Source organism: Chiloscyllium plagiosum, chromosome 26, assembly GCF_004010195.1.
Source record: "Chiloscyllium plagiosum isolate BGI_BamShark_2017 chromosome 26, ASM401019v2, whole genome shotgun sequence".
Lineage (NCBI taxonomy): Eukaryota > Metazoa > Chordata > Chondrichthyes > Orectolobiformes > Hemiscylliidae > Chiloscyllium > Chiloscyllium plagiosum.
The window spans coordinates 53,328,881-53,348,395 of NC_057735.1; the positions used below are offsets into that span (position 1 = coordinate 53,328,881).

The 19,515-nt window shown below is 42.1% G+C and overlaps 1 protein-coding gene across 1 annotated transcript in view; it reads right to left on the bottom strand.

Annotated features, from left to right (window-relative positions):
• The window catches only part of LOC122563007 (lysine-specific demethylase 7B-like), a 103,473-nt gene extending 83,958 nt beyond the window's left edge, over nucleotides 1-19,515 (bottom strand). The window contains exons 1-5 of the mRNA XM_043716310.1: nucleotides 19,475-19,515; nucleotides 10,147-10,232; nucleotides 5,062-5,179; nucleotides 2,023-2,183; nucleotides 373-514 (exon numbers count right to left, since the gene is read on the bottom strand). Coding sequence (XP_043572245.1) covers nucleotides 373-514; nucleotides 2,023-2,183; nucleotides 5,062-5,179; nucleotides 10,147-10,232; nucleotides 19,475-19,515 — 548 coding nt within the window. The remainder of the gene's footprint in view (nucleotides 1-372; nucleotides 515-2,022; nucleotides 2,184-5,061; nucleotides 5,180-10,146; nucleotides 10,233-19,474) is intronic.

Genomic DNA, 19,515 nt, shown 5'->3' on the forward strand with positions numbered 1-19,515 from the left:
CACACACCTCTCCCTCGCCCCCACCCCCACCTCATACGCACGCACAACCCCTCTCTTCTCCCCCACCTTGTGCATGTACACCCCCTCCTCATCCACCACATTTTGGAGGGTTGGTGTCAACTCAAATGGGCCAAATGGCCGGTGCCACACTGGAAGGATTCAATGAGTCTAAGATCTCAGTCCTGTGTGCAGGATCTTATTGCCTGAATTTCAGAACACCCTTGAGCCCTTTCGGATGGCCCAAGAATGTCGAAGTTTCTTTTTATAAAGACCCAGGTGTATGTTTTCTGTGCCAATGCTACAAACAGTGTATTGCAAATGCCAACACTGTGCACAGCTACATTTCCAAATATCCAGCCACAAGCAACTTACTTTGTATCAGAAAATTCCAAGCTAATGACATTTAATACTTTGGTTCGATGGAGAGCAGTGTAATAGTCTACAAACTCCTGCAGTTTCATCTTACAATCAGCTTGCCGAGCCACATCGATCACATCGATCACCTTCTCACCACCTTGAGAGATTAAAAATTCATATTCAGATATATCCGGAAGCCACGTTACTTAGACTCACCCAACTACAGCTGTGAAACAGCTCAAATAACAGCCTACATTGTACATGTAGTACAGCAAAATATTCATGGGTTTGATGACAGGAATTGGGAGGAAGTGATTAAACACTGATCAGTGAATTGGGAAAGTGGCTGAACACGTGGTCCTGAGAATTGGGATAGATGACTGATAGGAGTTGGAAGCAGAAGGTCTTGGATCACAAAGTTGTCTGCTGGCTGGTTGGAGGGTAGAATATGATCAATATACAATTTGTGTAGTGGAAGACTGAGAAGAACTAGATAGACCAAGCTTAGATAATATTACAGGGACTGAAATATGGTCAACAATAATTAGGAGAGGTCAAAAACTAATCTCAAAAACCAGGAAATAAAAGGTTAAAGAGGGTGCAGGAAAAGAGGGATCCAAGGGTGAGTGTTCACAATCCTTTTCTATGAAAAAAGGGAGGTTGCAGCACAAGTTGAGAAGACTGGTTAAAACAAGAGCATTGGAATCATTAGCTTAATAAACAGTACTGAAGGACAGACCGAATGAGGAAACTTACAAATCACTGAATAGATTCCAGTTGAAATTATGCATTCAATTCTGGAAACTACACAAAAAATGTCTCAAACGGTGCAGAGTACGTTTACTGGAACGGTATCCTGGGACTCAGTGGTTAGCACTGCTGCCTCACAGAACCAGGGATTCCAGTTTGATTCTAGCCTCAGGCGACTGTGTTGAGTTTGCACATTCTCCCCATACTTGTGTGGGTTTCCTCCAGGTGCTCTGGTTTCCTCACACAATCCAAAGATGCGTAGGTTAGGTGAATTGGCCATGCTAAATTGCTCATAGTGTTCAGGGATGCATTGGTCTGGGTAAATGTAGAGCAAATGGTTATGGAAATGGGTCTGAGTGGGCTGCTGTTTGGAGGGTCAGTATGGACCTGTTGAGCCAAATGGACTGTTTCCACACAGCATGGATTCTATGATCGGTACTAGAGATGCTGACAGAAACAGGGTAGTTCTGCCTGGAGAAGAGAATGGTTAAGGGGAAATTTAATACAGTAGAAGTATTTCATATTATGATGGGTTATGATAGTCTAAAAAAAGAAATTGGTTGCAGTGGCGAAAGGTTAGAACTACAGGACTCAGATTTAAGGTGATTGGCAAAAGAACCAGAGGAGAATTGAAATTTTGTTCCATTACCCAGTGAGCTATGACAATCTGGAATGAAAAAGGAAGCAGTTTGAGTAAAAGCTTCCAAATGAGAACTAGACAAGCATTTGAAGGGGAAAAACTTTGCATTGGCTGGCCTCCACTGCACTAGATAGAACATGCTGCGATGTTCCATCTATTCCCCACCCCCACCCTCCAATATTCAGGACAGGGGAGCTACACTGCAAACATGCAGCACTGGCAAACTTTGCTTGTGGCTGTATCGTGTGTTAACACTGGGTGCAGTCATCACTTACCCACATACTCTTGCACATCCCTGACAGAAAAGGTGCTTGATGGGAGAGAAATTCCAAGTCCATCTATTTTAGACACCATAATGGGAAATTCAAACCCATGCTTTTCTAGGTATTTGTGCGTCAGCTGGGTACCGTGCAGCTTGATGAGGATTTCACTGGCACTGTTAGGAACAAACAGATGAAAATAAATGGAGCTACTACTGACACTAGTAGATGAACATGTTGCAACTACTGTAGGACAACAGAAAACACCACACTACAAATACAGACACTGCAGTCATGCAATTCTGATGATGAACTGTGACTCACAAGGTTTCCATTATAAAGTTTCAGTGCAGGTATTGACCGAAGACAAATACAGATAGGCAGACTTCTGCACCCCGCTGATGAGTTACAATCTTATTAGCAAAGGATTGACAGCTGGTAAAATGTCTTCTTTCTGATCCATGGTATAGCGTTCAGAGACTGGAATTGGTAAACTGCATCTACAGCTAACTTTTATACTTGCATCCAGTTGAAAGCAAAGTTCTCCCCACTAGCATTGAATACAAAATCAGAGCAGGCCAATTCCGGATCCCCATGTGTCACAACTTGCAGTTATAAACCTCATAACCAAATCAAATCACTTAGGCCACTGTCACAATTTTGTCAACTTCATCTTCCTCAGTCTGGCTGCTGAAGCCCTCATCAATGTCTTTGCCATTTCTAAACAATTATTTGAAAACTTGTCTGCTGACTCATCCCTCACCTGACAACTTTCCCTCTTTTAAGAACCTACTGAACCCCCAAACAAATTTCAAACCTCTCTTTCACACTCCAAAAAAAAAAATCAGGTTCAGCCACTTCTACAAAGGCAAAATATTAGAGATGCTAGAAATCTGAAACAAGCAGAGTCAAACTATGCTGAAAATATTAACTGTTTCAGTCTGCACAGATGCTGTCAGTTTGGAGTTTCTCCAGTATTTTCAGTGCTTGTTTCAATCATTCCTACTTTACGCACCTCTTATTTTCACCCAATTTCCTCACCATTCCTTTGCTTGAACTCCTTCCCTCCTGGAGGATTTCTGAACATTAAAACTCTGGTATAAAAATCAATGCATGGTAGCATAGAAATTAGATATTGTTAAAATGAAACTAGAAGCTTCAAATGTACTTTAAAAATATGTATGTTTTGTGAAATCTAATGGCTACTAAAAGTGGCGTTTAAAAGCAAGTCTTTCTTTCTCTGCCCCTCACAAATATTCAAAAATCCCTTTCAAATACAAGGATTCTTTTTGCTTGTCAAAAATCCTGCTCCCTTGTCTATCAGCTCCACCAATACAAGGTATGGTTTCAAGCCCAAGCTCAAGATCATCCTTGATGTGACAAGGAATGAAAAATTATCAACACTCCTGACATTATTTGTTCAGGGATGGAGGCAATGCTAGTTCAGTTAGAATCTATTGCTCTTGCATAATAGCCCAGAGGGTATAGAGTCAGAGTCCTACAGCACGGAAATAGGCCCTTCGGCCCAAACTGGTCCACACCGGCAAAGATTTCCATCCATGCTAACCCCATTTCCCTGTACTTGGCCAATATCCTTCTAAACCTTTCCTATCCATGTATCTATCCAAAAGCCCGTTAAATGTTATTAATGAACCTGCCTCAACCACTTCCGCTGACAGCTGATTCCACATGGGTACTACCTTCTATAAAAAGTTGCCCCTCAGGTTCCCTTTTATTCTTTCCTCTCTAACCTTAAACGGACACCCTCTAGTCCTCGATTCCCCAACTCTGGGAAAATGACTGAGTGCATTCACCCTATCCATAACTCTCGTCATCTTATAGACTTCTAAGATTCTCCCCTCAGTCTCCTATGTTCTGAAGAAAAAAAGTCCCAGCTTCTCCAAGCTCTCTCTCTATAATTCAGACTTGAGTCCTGGCTACATTTTTGTAAATTTCTTCTGTAACATCTTTCCTGTAGCAAGGTGACCAAAACTGAACAATACTCCAAAGTGCAGCTTCACCAGTGTCCTGCACAACTGCAACACAACTTCCCAACTTCTATACTCAGTGCTCTGACTAATGAAGACCAGTGTGCCAAAAGCCTTCTTCACTGCCTTGGCTACCTGTGACTCCCCTTTCAGCAAACCGTGAACCTGAACTGCAAGGTCCCTCTGTTCCACTAAACTCCTTAAGGCCCTACCACTCACCATGAAACTCCTACCTTGATTCGACTTTCCAAAATGCACACACTTATTTATATTAAACTCCATTTGCCATTTCTCAGCCCAATACCCCAGCTGATCAAGGTCCTGCTGCAATTTCTGATAACCTTCCTCACTGTCCACGATATCACCTATTTTAGTGTCATCTGCAAACTTACTAATCGTGCTTGGTACATTCTCAACCAAATCATTAATATAGATAACAAACAGCAATTAGCTCAGCACCGACCCCTAAGGCACTCAACTCGTCACAGGCCTCCAGTCCGACAAGCATTCTTCCACTCTTACCCTCTGCTTCCTACCATCAAGCCAACTGTGTATCCAATTTGCCAGCTTCTCCTGGATTCCTTGGGATTGAACCTTCCAGAGCAGCCTACATGTGGAGCCTTATCAAAGGCCTTACCAAAAGCCATATAGGCTACATCCACCCCTCTGGTCCGTCAACCTTCCTAGTCACTTAACAGCCACATTGCTGTGGGTTTGGAGTCACAGGTCAACCAGACCAGGTAAGGATGGCAGATTTCCCTCCCTGAAAGAGGATTCATGACTCAAATGAATTCTTACAACAATTGACAGTGGTTTACACAGTTGCATTAGACCAGCTTTTTACATATCAGTCCTCTTTTACCGAATGTAAGTTTCATAGTGGCCATGATGGGATTTGAACCCATAGTCCCAGAATACTAGCCTGATCCACTGGATTGAGAGTCCATTGACATTAATAGTTCACAATCACAAGGGTGGAAAGAATGGGGGGCAGGGGAGCAGGGTGATAGTGGAAATACAGGATGGACCATGGGGGATTAGAACACCACCAAACAGTTTCCTATACCTTGGAAAATGTCGTGCTCGGAGCTCCCTGATGAAAACCGGCGTTCCTGCCTGTATCTTTTTAACAGGATCTGCAGTCTCAGTGTAGTCATGTCGGTGCCAGTTGTTTCGTTTCTTCACTGTGATACAAAAACAAAACAAAACAGCAGATGAAGTCGACTCAAAATATCCACAGGAAATCATTCCTGGTCAGTAACAAGATTCATATCAGCTGAATCCAAATCAAGACAAACTATAAAAACTCAGAAGTTACTCTTGCATTCCAGAATGAACAACAAATATTCAATCTAGAATTTAGCAGCATCTACTCAACAAGAGTGGAGTTTAGCCAGTTCAGTCCTTTCAAGTATTTGCATTCATAATGCTGTTGGAGATCTGTACAATGGACACACTTAGACCAGATGTCACACTGTATGCTTTGAACACAGGGCAAAATTAACACATTTTATCTGGGACAGTTCCCATTGATCCCCAGTGACCAGTTCCCTGCTGAACAGTCTAATTAATAAATGGATTCAGTAAATGTTGTCAGTAATAATTCAGATCAACAGAATTGAGGAATTAGAGCTATTGAGTTCCCAAAAACAGAGCAAGATGATTAAAAAAAAAAGAATCCTGTGGCATCTAAACAATGTACTAACAATCTGCCCAATTGCTTAAATAAATCCATCCCCAAAATGCAGCAGGTTCCCTAACATCCAGTCGGGATGGCTGGACTTTACCACATCAGAGTACGGAACCTTAGATTTGTCTTTATTCAGTCAACTATTAACTTCTCGCAATCTGCATTAGTCAACAACACCCAATGATTCCCTCCTCCAACATCCCTCCAATGAGGATACATTGAATGGTCACCTTCTCTCAGGTTTTTAAACTTGCCCATAGTTACTCTGTCTTCCAGAACTATTCACAATTCATAATTCAATACAAACTTCAGTCTGCAATTTACCCTTACGAATCAACTCCTTTTCCTAGGGAAAAAGCAGCCCTTAAATTATGATATTTAATGAACAGTGACTACTGTCAATCATTCTAAGAGATATCTTGATATATTCATTTGCAACATGGTCTCAGGAGGTTTTAAATGACAAATTTCACTATCACAAAAACAGAAATTGCTGGAAAAACTCAGCAGGTCTAGTAGCATTTGTGGAGAGAAATCAGAGTTAATGTTTCAGGTCCAGTAACCCTTCTTCAGAATGTTCTTTCCACACATGGTGCCAGCTGAGTTTTTTCCAGCCATTTCAGTTTTTGTTTCTGATTTTCAGCATTAGCAGTTCTTTTGTTTTTTTGTGAGCTCCACTATAGGCTTAGCAGTCAATTCTATCATTTGGTATTGGTCAACTCTGTTGCCCAAGCTAAATGTATTTTCTCAAATCTCAAAAATAAAATCCAAGCATTCTTCCCTTTCAATAACCTTCAATTTTAATCTGTCACATATCACCTCAAATAATCATGAGTCACAAAGGGTGCTTGAAAGGAACTGTACAGTATGAGAAACATTCCCATGTGTGTAAAACCTAGATTTCACACCTCATCTCAGTTATTCATTCTCCAATTAAGCTCAAAAAGGTTGAAGTAGCATGAAGCAGAGAAGTAACTTCCAACCAATACAAAGCAAGATCAAAATGTGATTCTGGAACAGTAATTTTTACCACAACGTCCATCAGCATAGTGAGCTGCAGAATTAGCAGCAGACAGAACCTCCAGCTGCCAAACGTCTTCAGCACCAGAGCCATGGACAACTAGTTATCACTCTGGCCCAACACAAATGTTGTGGTGTGAGAGGGAAGGAGAATTTGGGGTGCATTTATTTGTGATTTCTGTCATTGATCACAGCAGATTGCAGAGCATCATCAATACACATCTGAGTTTTAACACCACTACTGTGTGTCACTCAGGGGCCTTCCTTGTGTCAATGGCCCAAAAGTCAGATGGTTCCAAGGTTTGGGGGTGCGTGAGTGCATGCAGTGGAGAAATTAGAGCATGGATCTTTCTCCCCAAGAAAATACTTCAACAAGAGTCATCTTCAATATGTTTCATACTGCCAGAACTTAAACTAAATGCTAGGAGCATTCACACGTTTGGTGACTTGGTGCCAAACCTCCTCTTCCACTCTCCAAAGGATCATCAAGCTTTTCCAATTGGTACATAAACTTCCTCTGTCAAATACAATCCATAATACTGCCACTATCCATAGATCAAGGTCCCCACAGCTCTCTTGACTGAACACCAAGATTAGTATAAATCTACACATTTTGGTTCTTTTCTATCCAAAGTCCCTTTTAGCTGCCAAGCTGCAAGAAACTTACAATCTCCCATGCCTTACTAATGAGCTATTATCACCAAATGCTACTTTTGCCTGTAGCTCATCTACAAGACCCAGGAATTGGTAGTGGCTCAACACTCAAACGACAAGGCCCACTGTAAGGTTCTGGCTTGTTTAGGGTGCCAGTGCATTCTGCAAAATCTTTTTAAAACTAGAAAATGGAGATCTAAGATGGTGGCAACTCAGCAAGCCTGAGTCTATAGTGCTTCTCCCAAGACCTAGGCACAGTGGGCCACCCTCACCAAATCAATTAAAAATAGTTTTTACTTAATGCAATTAGTGGTTTGGTACTAAATGTATACAGTTCAGTCTCCTGTAAAAATGACGAGGGGGAAAGGAGCCCGCAGTTCTCAGCAGGCAGGAGCCCCTCCCTCCCCCCCCCACTCCCCAGCTGCAGCAGAGGCGTCCGCAGTCGCCCCGGGGACTTACCTACGGTGGCGAGCCTTGCGGAAATAATCTCCAAACTCGACACGAAGATCGATGCTTTCATAGAAGAGTCCCGAAATCAGTGGAATTTATTCTCGGCCGTGCTATGGCCAAGACATCAAAGAAATGCAGAGTCAGAGGGGCGGAGCTAAAGGCCGTGACCTCCAAGGCCATTGCAGAATAGGCCGTGGATTGGGTCCGGACTCTCGAGCAACAAGTCTGGACCTTAGAGAACCACACTGACGACCTCGAGAATCGAGGTTGTTGTAAAAGTATTCGTTAGCTGGGCCTTTCCGAACGGGAAGAAGGAGGCCAGCTTACAAGGTTCCTTGAACAGTGGCTTCCGCAGTTATTGAATCTGGAGGCTGGATCAGGCCAGGTAAGGGTAGAATGGGCCTACCGGGTTGCAATACGCAGGCCCGGCTCAAACCAGCGTCCCTGCCCGGTCCTGAAGCAGATGCTCTTGGAAGCCTCCAGAAATCTTGGGAAAGATCCCCAAGCCATGATTATGTTATTTCAGGACTTTTCCCCAGCTTTGGTCCGAAAGAGGAAGGCGTTTGATGAAGCAAAGAAGCGTTTAAGGGATTTAAACATTCAATACTTCTTGCGCTACCCAGCTATACTACGCTTTAGCCATGAAGGGTCCGTGTATAACTTCGGATCACCAAAGAAGGCCAAGGAACCTTTGGACTCTCTTAGACAAATTATACGGGTTAATTGATGTTGTTTTGCCCTACCCTCACCCCTACCCCCCTTTTTTTTGCTTTCATTATCTTACTGTTTAATATTATCTCCGGGGGGGAAGAAGGGTTTATTTATTCATCCTTTACTTAGCGATTTCCTTCCCCTCCCGCCGTTTAGGCCAGGGGGTCTAGTTAGTGTAGATGGGGGAAGGTGGCTACCTTATTTTATTTTATCTTTGTCCTTGGAAGCGGGGTTGTTTTTCCCCTGTTATTTTGTATTAATATATTTAATTATTATTTGCTGAGACTGTAATTTTATAGTCATATATGTTCATATATGGAATTAACATTATCAAATATCTCCAGGTGTTGGTGTGGGTGGGGGGGTGGGGGATAGGGTACTTACTGTTAGTTCTAGTTCAGTAGTATACTTGAATTTTCTTTATCCTATCGTGGGGTGCCTGGGTCAAGGGTGGGGCACTGGTTGGGAGCGGTTATGATGGGGTTTTTTGAAAAGGAAGTGGTGCCCCTTGGGATAATGGGGAAGATCTCCATTTAAATACGTTTTATATTTTTTTTCCTATTTAGAAATAGTTTTTTTTATTATACTGATCTGAATGTACTAATGAGCTTTTATTTTTGTGAATTTTGTATGGTCTATGCTCGGGATGTTTTGGATAAATACAGGTTTTGTTGTGATCTGATGTTAACACATTCCGAGCATGTATATCACTGCTCAATTTATGTGTTATCCGTTGGATATTTTTTTTTCTCTTGAATAATGTAAGGATTTTAATGATACACTCTGGTTAGTTGTAAGTTAGATGAGTAGTTAGTTGAGTTTTGTCTTCTTTTTCTCTTGGTATTTTTTTCTTGTTTCATAGATTTTGGTTATCATTTATTTAAGATTCAACTGTATATCAATATTTATACTTGGGACTTTTTTTTAAGTTTTCTTTTGTAAACTTGTTAAAACATCTAAAAAAAACTATAAAATATCAGAAATTCTAGGAGTGGGTTTGAAAGAATGAAAATTAACATTCTGCAATCTAAGAATTTCTAAAGACTGTAACTTCAGCTGAAGAGGCCCAAGTCTCAAAATGGGCTTTCTCTTTCTCTTCACAGAGCAGGGCAGCACAGTGGCTCAGTGGTTAGCACTGCTGTCTCACAGCGCCAGGGACCCAGGTTCGATTCCAGCCTCTGGCGACTGTGCCTGGAGTTTGCATATTCTCTCCACGTCTGCGTGGGTTTCCTCCAGGTGCTCCAGTTTCTTCTCAGTCCAAAGATATGCAGGTTAGGTGGACTTGCCATGCTAAATTGCCCATAGTGTGCAGAATGTGTAGGTTAAGTGCATTGGCCTTGGGAAATATAGGATGATAGGATGGGGGATGTGTCTGGGTAGGATACTCTTTGGAACATCAGTGTGGACTTGTTGAGCCAAATGGCCTGTTTCCATACTGTAGGGATTCTGTGGTTCACAGATGCTGCCAGACCTGCTGATTATCTCCAACAATTTCAACTTTGCTTGCCTCAAAATAACTTAACAGAACTGGCATTTGTGGAGAAAGACAAAGAGTTCCCAGTCCCGTCGGAAACATCCTAGGAAGTTTGGATGCTTTCTTGCAAATATTTCCAGGTTTATACTTACTCAGGGAGGCTCCATGCAATATGGCACAGTTTGGACAATGGTACAAGTCAATGTCGACAGCTTGATGCTCCTCCACTTTCACACAGCTGAAAAACAGAACAAAACAAAATCCACACATTACAAGGGGCCTGGGGATAAAGGGTGGGTGGATGCTAAATCTTGACACAATTCTATGTCAGGGTCAGGAAACACTGTACCCACATCAAGCCCCCTTTCAAATGAATAGACCTGCACAATCAATTCTAACTATTGCATTGGAAGGCCATCAATTTCACTAATGGGCTGCTTACACCCCAGTGTTCTGCTCCTGTCATCAACTGGTAGCCCCTGGGCATCATTTCCATTAGATGTAAGCTAGGTATTGTTGGGATTGTGAAGATGGTTCAGGACCCATTCAGCTGCGGAGAGAAAAAAATCAGAAACACTATCTTAGCACCTCATGAGAAATACAATAGCCTTAGCCAGCTCACATTTTGCAGTCATCTTGACCACATCACACTTGGTTCTATATTGAGTAGTAACTATCAAGAACATAAAAACTGAGGTTTACAATTTTTTGCTGCACTGTTTGTCACACATAAGCCACTCATCACCCAAAGCAAAAACAACATTTTCAATTCACAGGATAGTACAGAAAACTACAGGATTTGCACATTATTATAATGAGCCTAGTATTATAGAATTTTGACACAGTACTATAAACAATCTGGTATTAGAGGATTGGGACACAATATTACAACAAGCCTGTAATTACAACAGCATTGCAACTAAATGTGTATTACACAATGTGGACCCCCAATATTATGATCAACTCGGTATTACAGGATTGACAGTTAACTCAAGGCTCTGTAGATTATACTGCTAAGATTTGGACATCAAAGATTGAATATCACAATCCTGCCCATTAGTCTACAATTTCAGAAAGGTGACAGATGCAGGTCAGGAAACTATAGAGCCATCAACTTAACTACAGCTTCTCAGAAGTCAAGAGAATCTATCTTGCGTGATTGAAAGTGTCAGCAAACCACAAAGAGCCTGCAAGGAACTGCAAAGAATATGTGATGCAGTTTACTTGGACTTTCACATTTATTTTTCCCAAGACATTCTACGTAAGATATTAGCATGTAAAATGAAAACACATCAGATTTGGGATAGTGTGCTGACAGAGAACTGGCTGGCAGAAATCAAGGAGTAAGAATAACAGGTCTTTACCCTGGATGGCAGCTAGTGACTAGTGGGTATTATTCTTGTCACATGATACAGTGAAAAGCACTGCTGTGCATTCTGTATGCTAATGTATTATTATATGTAATACACATTAATGAGTTAGATGAGCGAATTAATTACATCTCTAAATTTGCAGATGACTTAAGGATACAGAGATGCTTCAATGTGATTTGGACAAGTTCAGTAAGTGGGCAAATGCACGCCAAGTGAAGAACAATGTGGATAAAAGAGAGACGTTATTCATTGCGGGAGCAAATACGGGAAGACAGATTATTATCCGTATGGTGATATATTGGAAAAGGAGGAAGTGCAACGGGATCTGGGTGGCCTTGTACACCAGCCACTGACATTAAGCGTGCAGAAGGCAAATGGGATGTTGGCTTTTGTAGAAAGAGAATTCAAGCACAGGAGCAGGGTGCCTTGCTCCATTGTACAGGGGTTTAGTGTGACCACAGTCTGAGTACTGGGTGCAACTGTGGAGGGCTAATGCTGGCTAATGAGGGCGTGCAACAAAGATTTACCAGGACTGATATGTTACTGGAAAAATGAGAGGGAAACCTCAGAATTTGAACAAGAGCAGACAGGGTAAATGCAGGAAGGGCGTTCCCAAAGACAAGGAGTCCAGAACCAGGAGTTACAATGTAAGGATTTGCAGTAGGCCAATTAGGGCTAAGATGAAGAGAAATTTCTTTACCCAGAGAGTACTAAATCTGTGGAATTTCTACCACAGAAAGCAGATGAGGCCAAAATATTAAAATGGAAAGGCAAGCTTTGACAAGGATACAAACAGTTCATAGAGATAGGCTAAACAAGCAGGCAAAATGTTGGCACATGGAGTAAAATGTATGAAAAGGTGAAGTTAATATTTTGGAAGGGAGAACAAAAGAACAGCATTATTTAAATGGAGAAAAGCTGCAACACAAAGGCACTTGGGGGTACTTGTACATCAAACACAGAAGCTAGCACATGGGGCAGCAGGTAAACAGGCTACCAGAATGTTTCCCCTGGTTTGGAGAATAAGAGTAGGGAAATCTTACTGCAACTGTACAAGGTGCTGGTGAGACCACATCTGGAGTGCTGTGAGCCCTTTATCGGAGGAAAGATATAGTGTCTTGGAAGGCAGTTCACAGAAGGTCCACAAGGATGATCCCTGGTATGGAGAGAATGTCTTATGAGCAAAAACTAAACAAATTGGGACTCTACTCATTGGAGTTTAGAAGAATGAAAGATGATTCATTTAAATATATAGAATTTTAACGGTCTCGACAGTGTAGACGCTGAGAGGATGTTTCTCCTCGGGGGAGCAGTCTAGCACTATGGTCGCAGAATAAAAGGGTGCCAATTTAAGACTGGGATAATAGGAATTTCTTCTGTCAGAGTGTTGAGTGTCTTTGGGTCCTTGTCTCACAGAACTGTAGGAGCAGAGTCTTTGTGCAAATGTAATGCTGAGATAGACAGATTCTTGACGAGTAGGGCAACCAAGGTTTCCAGGGAAAAAGGCAGAAAAGTGCATGTTAAGAATGTCAGATCAGCCACGGTCCTATTGAATGGTGGAGCAGACTTGAGGGGCTGAATGGCCTACTTCTGTTTCCATTTCTTATGGTCTTATTAAATGTTTTCAAGGAGGCGATAATTATAGTTCTAAGGTCTCAAGGGATCACAAGGTATGGGGAGAAAGTATTGAGTTGGCTGATCAGTCACGGCAGAGCAGGATAAAAGGGTCAAATGGCCTATCCTTCCTATTTTCTAAGCTCCTTTTTGATGAACAGATCAAACTTTGAAGTAATAGGGAACGTCTATGGATGACATCTAAATCAACCTCCAGCAGGTAAGGGACAAAGCATCTTAATTTAAAAAAACCTCAGTGAAGGCTCACAAAACTGAAGGCAAATATCTGAGCCAATTAGGAAAGCAGGCGAGAATTAAGAGACAGAGTACAGATACTCTTACTGATGCTGTGAAAAGTGGTGCCCTACAAGGATCTGTGTTGGGGTCTCAATGATTTGCAATCAGTTGCATAATGTTTGTCAACAATGCAAAAATCAGCAGTATTATAAACTGTGCCGATGGAAGCATTAAATTGTAAGATAAGGATGAAATGAATGGACAGTGGCAAATGGTTTTCAATACAGGGAAGTGTGAGTTTTTTTATTCTAAAGCTAGAAACAGTGAAGGTTTAGAAGATACTTGGGAATGGTGCATATAGATCAACTTAAATGCTGTGAGTAGGGGCAGAAGGAAAAAAATCAATATGGCTCCAGATTGCTGGCCTTTACATTGAGGACTGCATTACAAGGGGGTGGAAAGCATGCTCAGGTATACACCTAGAGTCAGTGAGCAGTCCTGGGCACAACACCCTTAGGGAAAAGTTAGGAGGTCAGTGTAGATATACCAGAACACCTTCACTGAAGAGTTAATTCGGAGTCAGATTATGCAAATTTGTATGACCAGAATTTAAATGATTATGAGGTGATTTGATCAAAGTTTAACATATAAGGGCAATAGATTCATCAGTTGTGAAGAAAGAGTACAAACCTGACAAGTTAACTCTTTCTTCCCACTCCCACTGCTGCTGCCAGATCTGCCAATTGTCATTAATTATATTAATATCATTGATCTGGGGTTCTGGACTACTAGTCCAGTGACATTACCATTGCTTACTCTATCTACCTAAATTCTGCTGGCTGGGAGTTCAGATCGAGAAAGCACAAACAATAAAGCAGGCCTTTTTGGAATTAAGTTAAAATAAACTATATGCAAATAGTGGTGGCAAAGTTTATAACTCGCTGTCATGAATCCACAATGCGTTTCAGCTCAAATGCCCAAACAGCATAATCGAAACTCCAGAAAGATTTTCAACATCAACATTAAGCAGAAGACACAATAGATTTGGCGGCTGAGCAAATCGACCCTTTTCCAATAGGGACTCTCCTTCGAAGGCTCAGCTGGTAGAGCGGAGCACTGTAGTGTATCGCAAATCTGTCATTCTTAGGTCCCTGGTTCAATTCCAGCTCGAAGGAGTCTGAACTGCTTTGGGCATAGCTTTAAATTGAGGGGTGATAGATACAGGACAGATGTCAGAGAGTAGCAGGGGCATGGAAAGCACAGCCAACAACAGTTATAGACTCGCCAACTTTACAGGCATTTGAATAGTCATTGGATAAACTTATGAATGAGAATGGAATAGTGTAGGTTAGATTGGCTTCAGATTGGTTTCACAGGGCAGCGCAACATTGAGGGCCAAAGGGCCTGTACTGCGCTGTTTTATGTCCTACAGGTTTTCAAAATTCCACACTCCTGCCTCCAAGCACTACATGGCATTTCTAGAGCCATGTTTAAGCACTTCCCTCTTAGTATCAAGCTCTCCCACAACAGCAGAATGCACAGACTTTTTTTAAAAATCCACTTCAAAGTCTGGGATAGGCTTTTAAAAATTGACAAGTACAAACATGGGAGCACAGCCACCAGATGTGCACTTCCAGCAATTTGTCAACACATTCCTTAGTCTCTAGTTTTGCAAAGAATCTCAGGTTACAAACCTTATGTTCACAACCATTAGTGTCACCACAAAGGGAGAGGGAAGGTGTCTGCTACATTTCCAAAAACAATCTATTCACTGTTCACCCTTCAGATAGTCTCAAAAGCCATCAGGCAAGTCCCAAGCCTTCAGACATTGAATTTGACACCTATGAAAAGAACAGCTGTACTCCACAGGGTCACCGAAGGAGATTCAGACGTCTGGTATTTCCATCAATAATACTTTGAGCAAATTCACAGCAGAGCACCACAAGCCAATATTGAACAAGATGCCTGCGTACACAATCGATGTTTCCACAGTGGGTGAAGCTACATCAACCTAAACTGGCTATAAACAAATGTCAAAACAGTAGGTAGTTTCCCAGCACAGCCTAACAGTTTGCTAAGTGCACATAGGTGTATCAACAATGTGGCATGGTTAGAAAAATAGCAAAAACAAAAAGAGCTCTCAGGACACCCACCATATCTGTGCCAGATGAATGCAATATCAACTCTAAAACCATTGTTCAGTTCTGTGTCTGTAGCCCTGAGATCATACAGAAATGTTGCTGTAATGAAGTTTGTCTTTATTTTAAATGTTCAAAGAGTTTAGTCTCTACCACCCTTTAAGCTCCAGATCTACACGACTGTCTACTCTTAAATATAGAAGCATTGTTTAGACTCACTTGGTGGGGCTCCATCATAGAACAAATAAAATTCAGAGGTCAATAGAAATACATCAAAATTAAATCAGATATCATTACCACGGGCTATACTGCAGCCCTGACCTGCAAAGCCCATCTATCACAGAATGACTAAACTCCAGCATGCCAGCAAACTCTGCACGATCCCTCACCAGGGTGCACAAAAAAACATAGACAAGAGGCAGCTAAGTGCTATAAAAACCTCTCCCTTAACCTGTTGATGGCTGTCTTGACTAGGCCCAGGTGGTACCTCAGGAGGGCCTACAATCCAGCCGATCCAGCTGTGTAGAAGTTACCTATAGATCAGGAACCGGAGATTGAAATGTAACAAAAAAAAAGTAAATGCAACCCCTTTAAAAAATTTAATACAGGTTGCAGACAAACACATCCAAATTGAATTTTTTTTTCCTTCTAGGTTACAACAACCACTGGCGGTCTGGTATCCAGTGAACCTAAATGCTTTTTTTAAAAAAAATTAGACATTCTCCACCCAAATCCCCAATAGAAAGATAGAAGACTCTCTTATACACAACCCTCCAAGATCTCTAGGTGAAGAATTCTCTTCAAAACCATTTCAATCCTTCCACTCTAAGTCTCTTGGTTGATGGACACTCTGCAAAGAGAAATAGGTTGTTCCCATTTGTTCTAACTCAAGCCCTCAAATTTGACCTCAATTAAATCTCCAGATTCTCCACTCCTGGCAACGCTCTAGTAAACATCCTGTCATCACCCCTCTAATGTATACAGAAAAATTCACAAATTTATAGAATTAATTCACAGAATGCTAAAAATGTGGAATCAGGCCATTCAGCCCAACAAGTGCACATCGACCCTCCCAACAGTAACCCACCCAGACCCATATCCTTACTACTGTACATTTACTCCTTACTAATGCACCTAACCTAAAAATTGTTACACAAATGTCATACAAGGCAAATTACAAATACTCATGAGCTGGTTCCCTCTCAGAGTGCAGCAGGAGAGCTCAAGCGTGGCAGCTATCCCACTCTACCATGATTTTTACATTTTTTGGTGGGGAGGGGTTGATGGGAGGGAGTGCAGAAAGAGAAAAATGAGCTTGCAATGGGCGATTCGGCCTCAACTCCAGTTTCTTGCCTGTCCCCTATAACCTTCAACATCCTTGTCAATCAAAAGCCATCCATCTACATCAACCAACAGCACAGCCACCCCATTTTCATCGAATTATGGTCCTCATTATGAGCTTTATCTTCCCTCCGGCATACTATCATCCATTCCTTTGTCTACCGAACTGACATTCTCTCTCCCTCTTGGATTCATCTCCACCTATCTGCTCTCTCCTTTTGACCCCCACTCCACGTCTGCAGCATATTTTCTTAGCTCCAGTTCTGAAGAAGAGTCACTGGACTCATAAGTGTCAACTCTCCACAAATGCTAGCCAACCTGAATTCCTCCAGCAAATTTAGTTTTTGCTTTGTCTAACTGGACCTTCAATGTATTCACTCATTCTCCAGTCTTACCCTCTAAGATTCACTCACTTGAGCTACTCTTTTCCTGTTCAAATACTTGTTGATATTCTTATTATCCTTTTTTTCCTGCATTCTTTCATGGGCTGTAGGTATCATTGGCAAGGCTGCATTTGTGATCTGTCATGATTTGGCCTCGAACAAAGTGGCTCGCTTGGCTAAATCAGTGGGCAGTTAAGAGTGAACTTCAGTGTCTGGAGCCATAAGATGGCCAGAGCAAATAAAGATGGCAGATTTCCTTTCCCGAAGGTCCTTACCAAATGTGACAATGATCTTTTCATGCTCACGTGTCACCACTGAGACAAGATTTCAATTCCAAATTTGTACTAACAAGGATGTTGCCAGAGGTGGAGGATTTGAGCTATAGGGAGAGGTTGAATAGGATAGGGCTGGTTTCCTTGGAGTGTCACAGGCTGAGGGGTGACTTGATAGAGGTTCAGAAAATCATGAGGGGCATAGATAGGATAAATAGACAGTCGTTTTCCTTGGGTGGGGGAGTCCAGAATTAGAGGCATAGGTTTAGGGTGACAGGGAAAAGATATAAAAGAGACCTCAGGGGCAACTTTTTTAGGCAGAAGATGGCACATGTATGGAGTGAGCTACCAGAGAAAGTGACCTTTTATAAATTCCTATTTTGGGAATAAAACCAGTCTGACTCAAGGTTGGGATACAGACTCTAACCTCACACCTTTAATGCATTGTCTGAGCTGAGATGTCACTTTTTAAAAAAAAATACTGATAAAACCGAAAGTTATCTCAGCACTGTGACTTGAAAGAAATGCAGAGATCTACATCTGAATCAATCAAAACCTGAATACCCATTCGGTTAGCACTGCTGCCTCACAGCACCAGAGACCCGGGTTCAATTCCCGCCTCAGGCGACTGTGTGTGGAGTTTGCACATTCTCCCCGTGTCTGTGTGGGTTTCCTCCAGGTGCTCCGGTTTCCTCCCACAGTCCAAAAAATGTGCAGGTTAGGTGAATTGGCCAAGTTAAATTGCCCGTAGTGTTAGGTGAAGGGGTAAATGTAGGTGGGTTGCGCTTCGGCGGGTCGGTGTGGACTTGTTGGGCCGAAGGGCTTGTTTCCACACTAAGTAATCTAATCTAATCTTAACAGCAATCTAGGTTTGTTCAATACATCGCATCAGTCGTATGACATTTTGATCTTTTATTATAAATTCTGTGGCCTATGCTCCTGCCCCACTAGCTCCCCAAGGAGGAGCAGGGCTCCAAAAATTTGTACTTTCAAATAAACCTGTTCGACTACAACCTGTCCTTGTATTGTTTTTGAACTTTGTCCACCCCAGTCCAACACCGGTACCTCCACATCATCTTTAATTAAGAAAGTTTACTACACCAACTATTTCTAACTTGCTGTCCTTCCAAATGTTCAAGTACCCTTGAACATTCAGGTCCTAGCTTGAACACGATGTAACCACACCTGTGTAAAGTGTATCACATTCTGGAAAGATGATGTGGAGGAGCCAGGATTGGACTGGGGTGGACAAAGTTAAAAATCACAACACCAGGTTATCGTCCAAGATATAATCTACTCAAACAGCACACAATCTGAAGGCAATTAATGCAGGCAGGCAATCCATGTGGTATTTCATAAATGCCACTTTGGAAATACAACCAGTCTGACTCAAGATTGGGATAGGGACAGACTCAAACTTCACACGTTTATTGCACTGTCTGAGCTGAGATATCACTTTTTGTTATAAAACCTTAAGTTAACTCGAGAATATGACTTCAAAGAAGTTCTGGGATTTACATATTAAAGAACTGCAACCCATTCTAAAAGATGAAAGACTTAACAGCAATTTAGATTTGTTCAATAGATCATTTCAGCTGCATGACACTAACGTTTTGCGACAAATTCTGTCTAATGATCCTGCTCCACAGCCACCCGATGAAAGCCGATGCTTGCAAATAAACGTGTTGGACTAATAACCTGGTGTTGTGCGATTTTTAACTCTGGAGAGAGAGAGTGTGGGAGGCCTTTGTCTCTCACACCTTATCTGCGATGTAAGTCAGACGGAATTTAAAAACCTGAGCGCATTATTCTGAAGATAAATCCCACCTCTCACCTCCCCACCCCCATCACATCCTCCTTGCCTGCACAACACACACACACTCCATCAGTCCCCGCCAGCTTTGATCCCGACCGCCGCCACAGACCCCGCCCCTCCCTCCCACAGCCTATCACCATACACCCACTTTTTACCCTACCCTTTCCTCCCAACCAACCAACCAACCCGCTCCCGGCAGTAGGCCTCAGGCGCTAACTCCAACAGGCCCTTTGTGCTCGGATTCTGCCCGTTGTTGAGGTACAGAATCTCCGCACTACTTGCCCAACGGCGCTTGGAGCCGGTTACCTGCCATGGAACCAGTCCTTGCAGACATCGCACTCGATCAT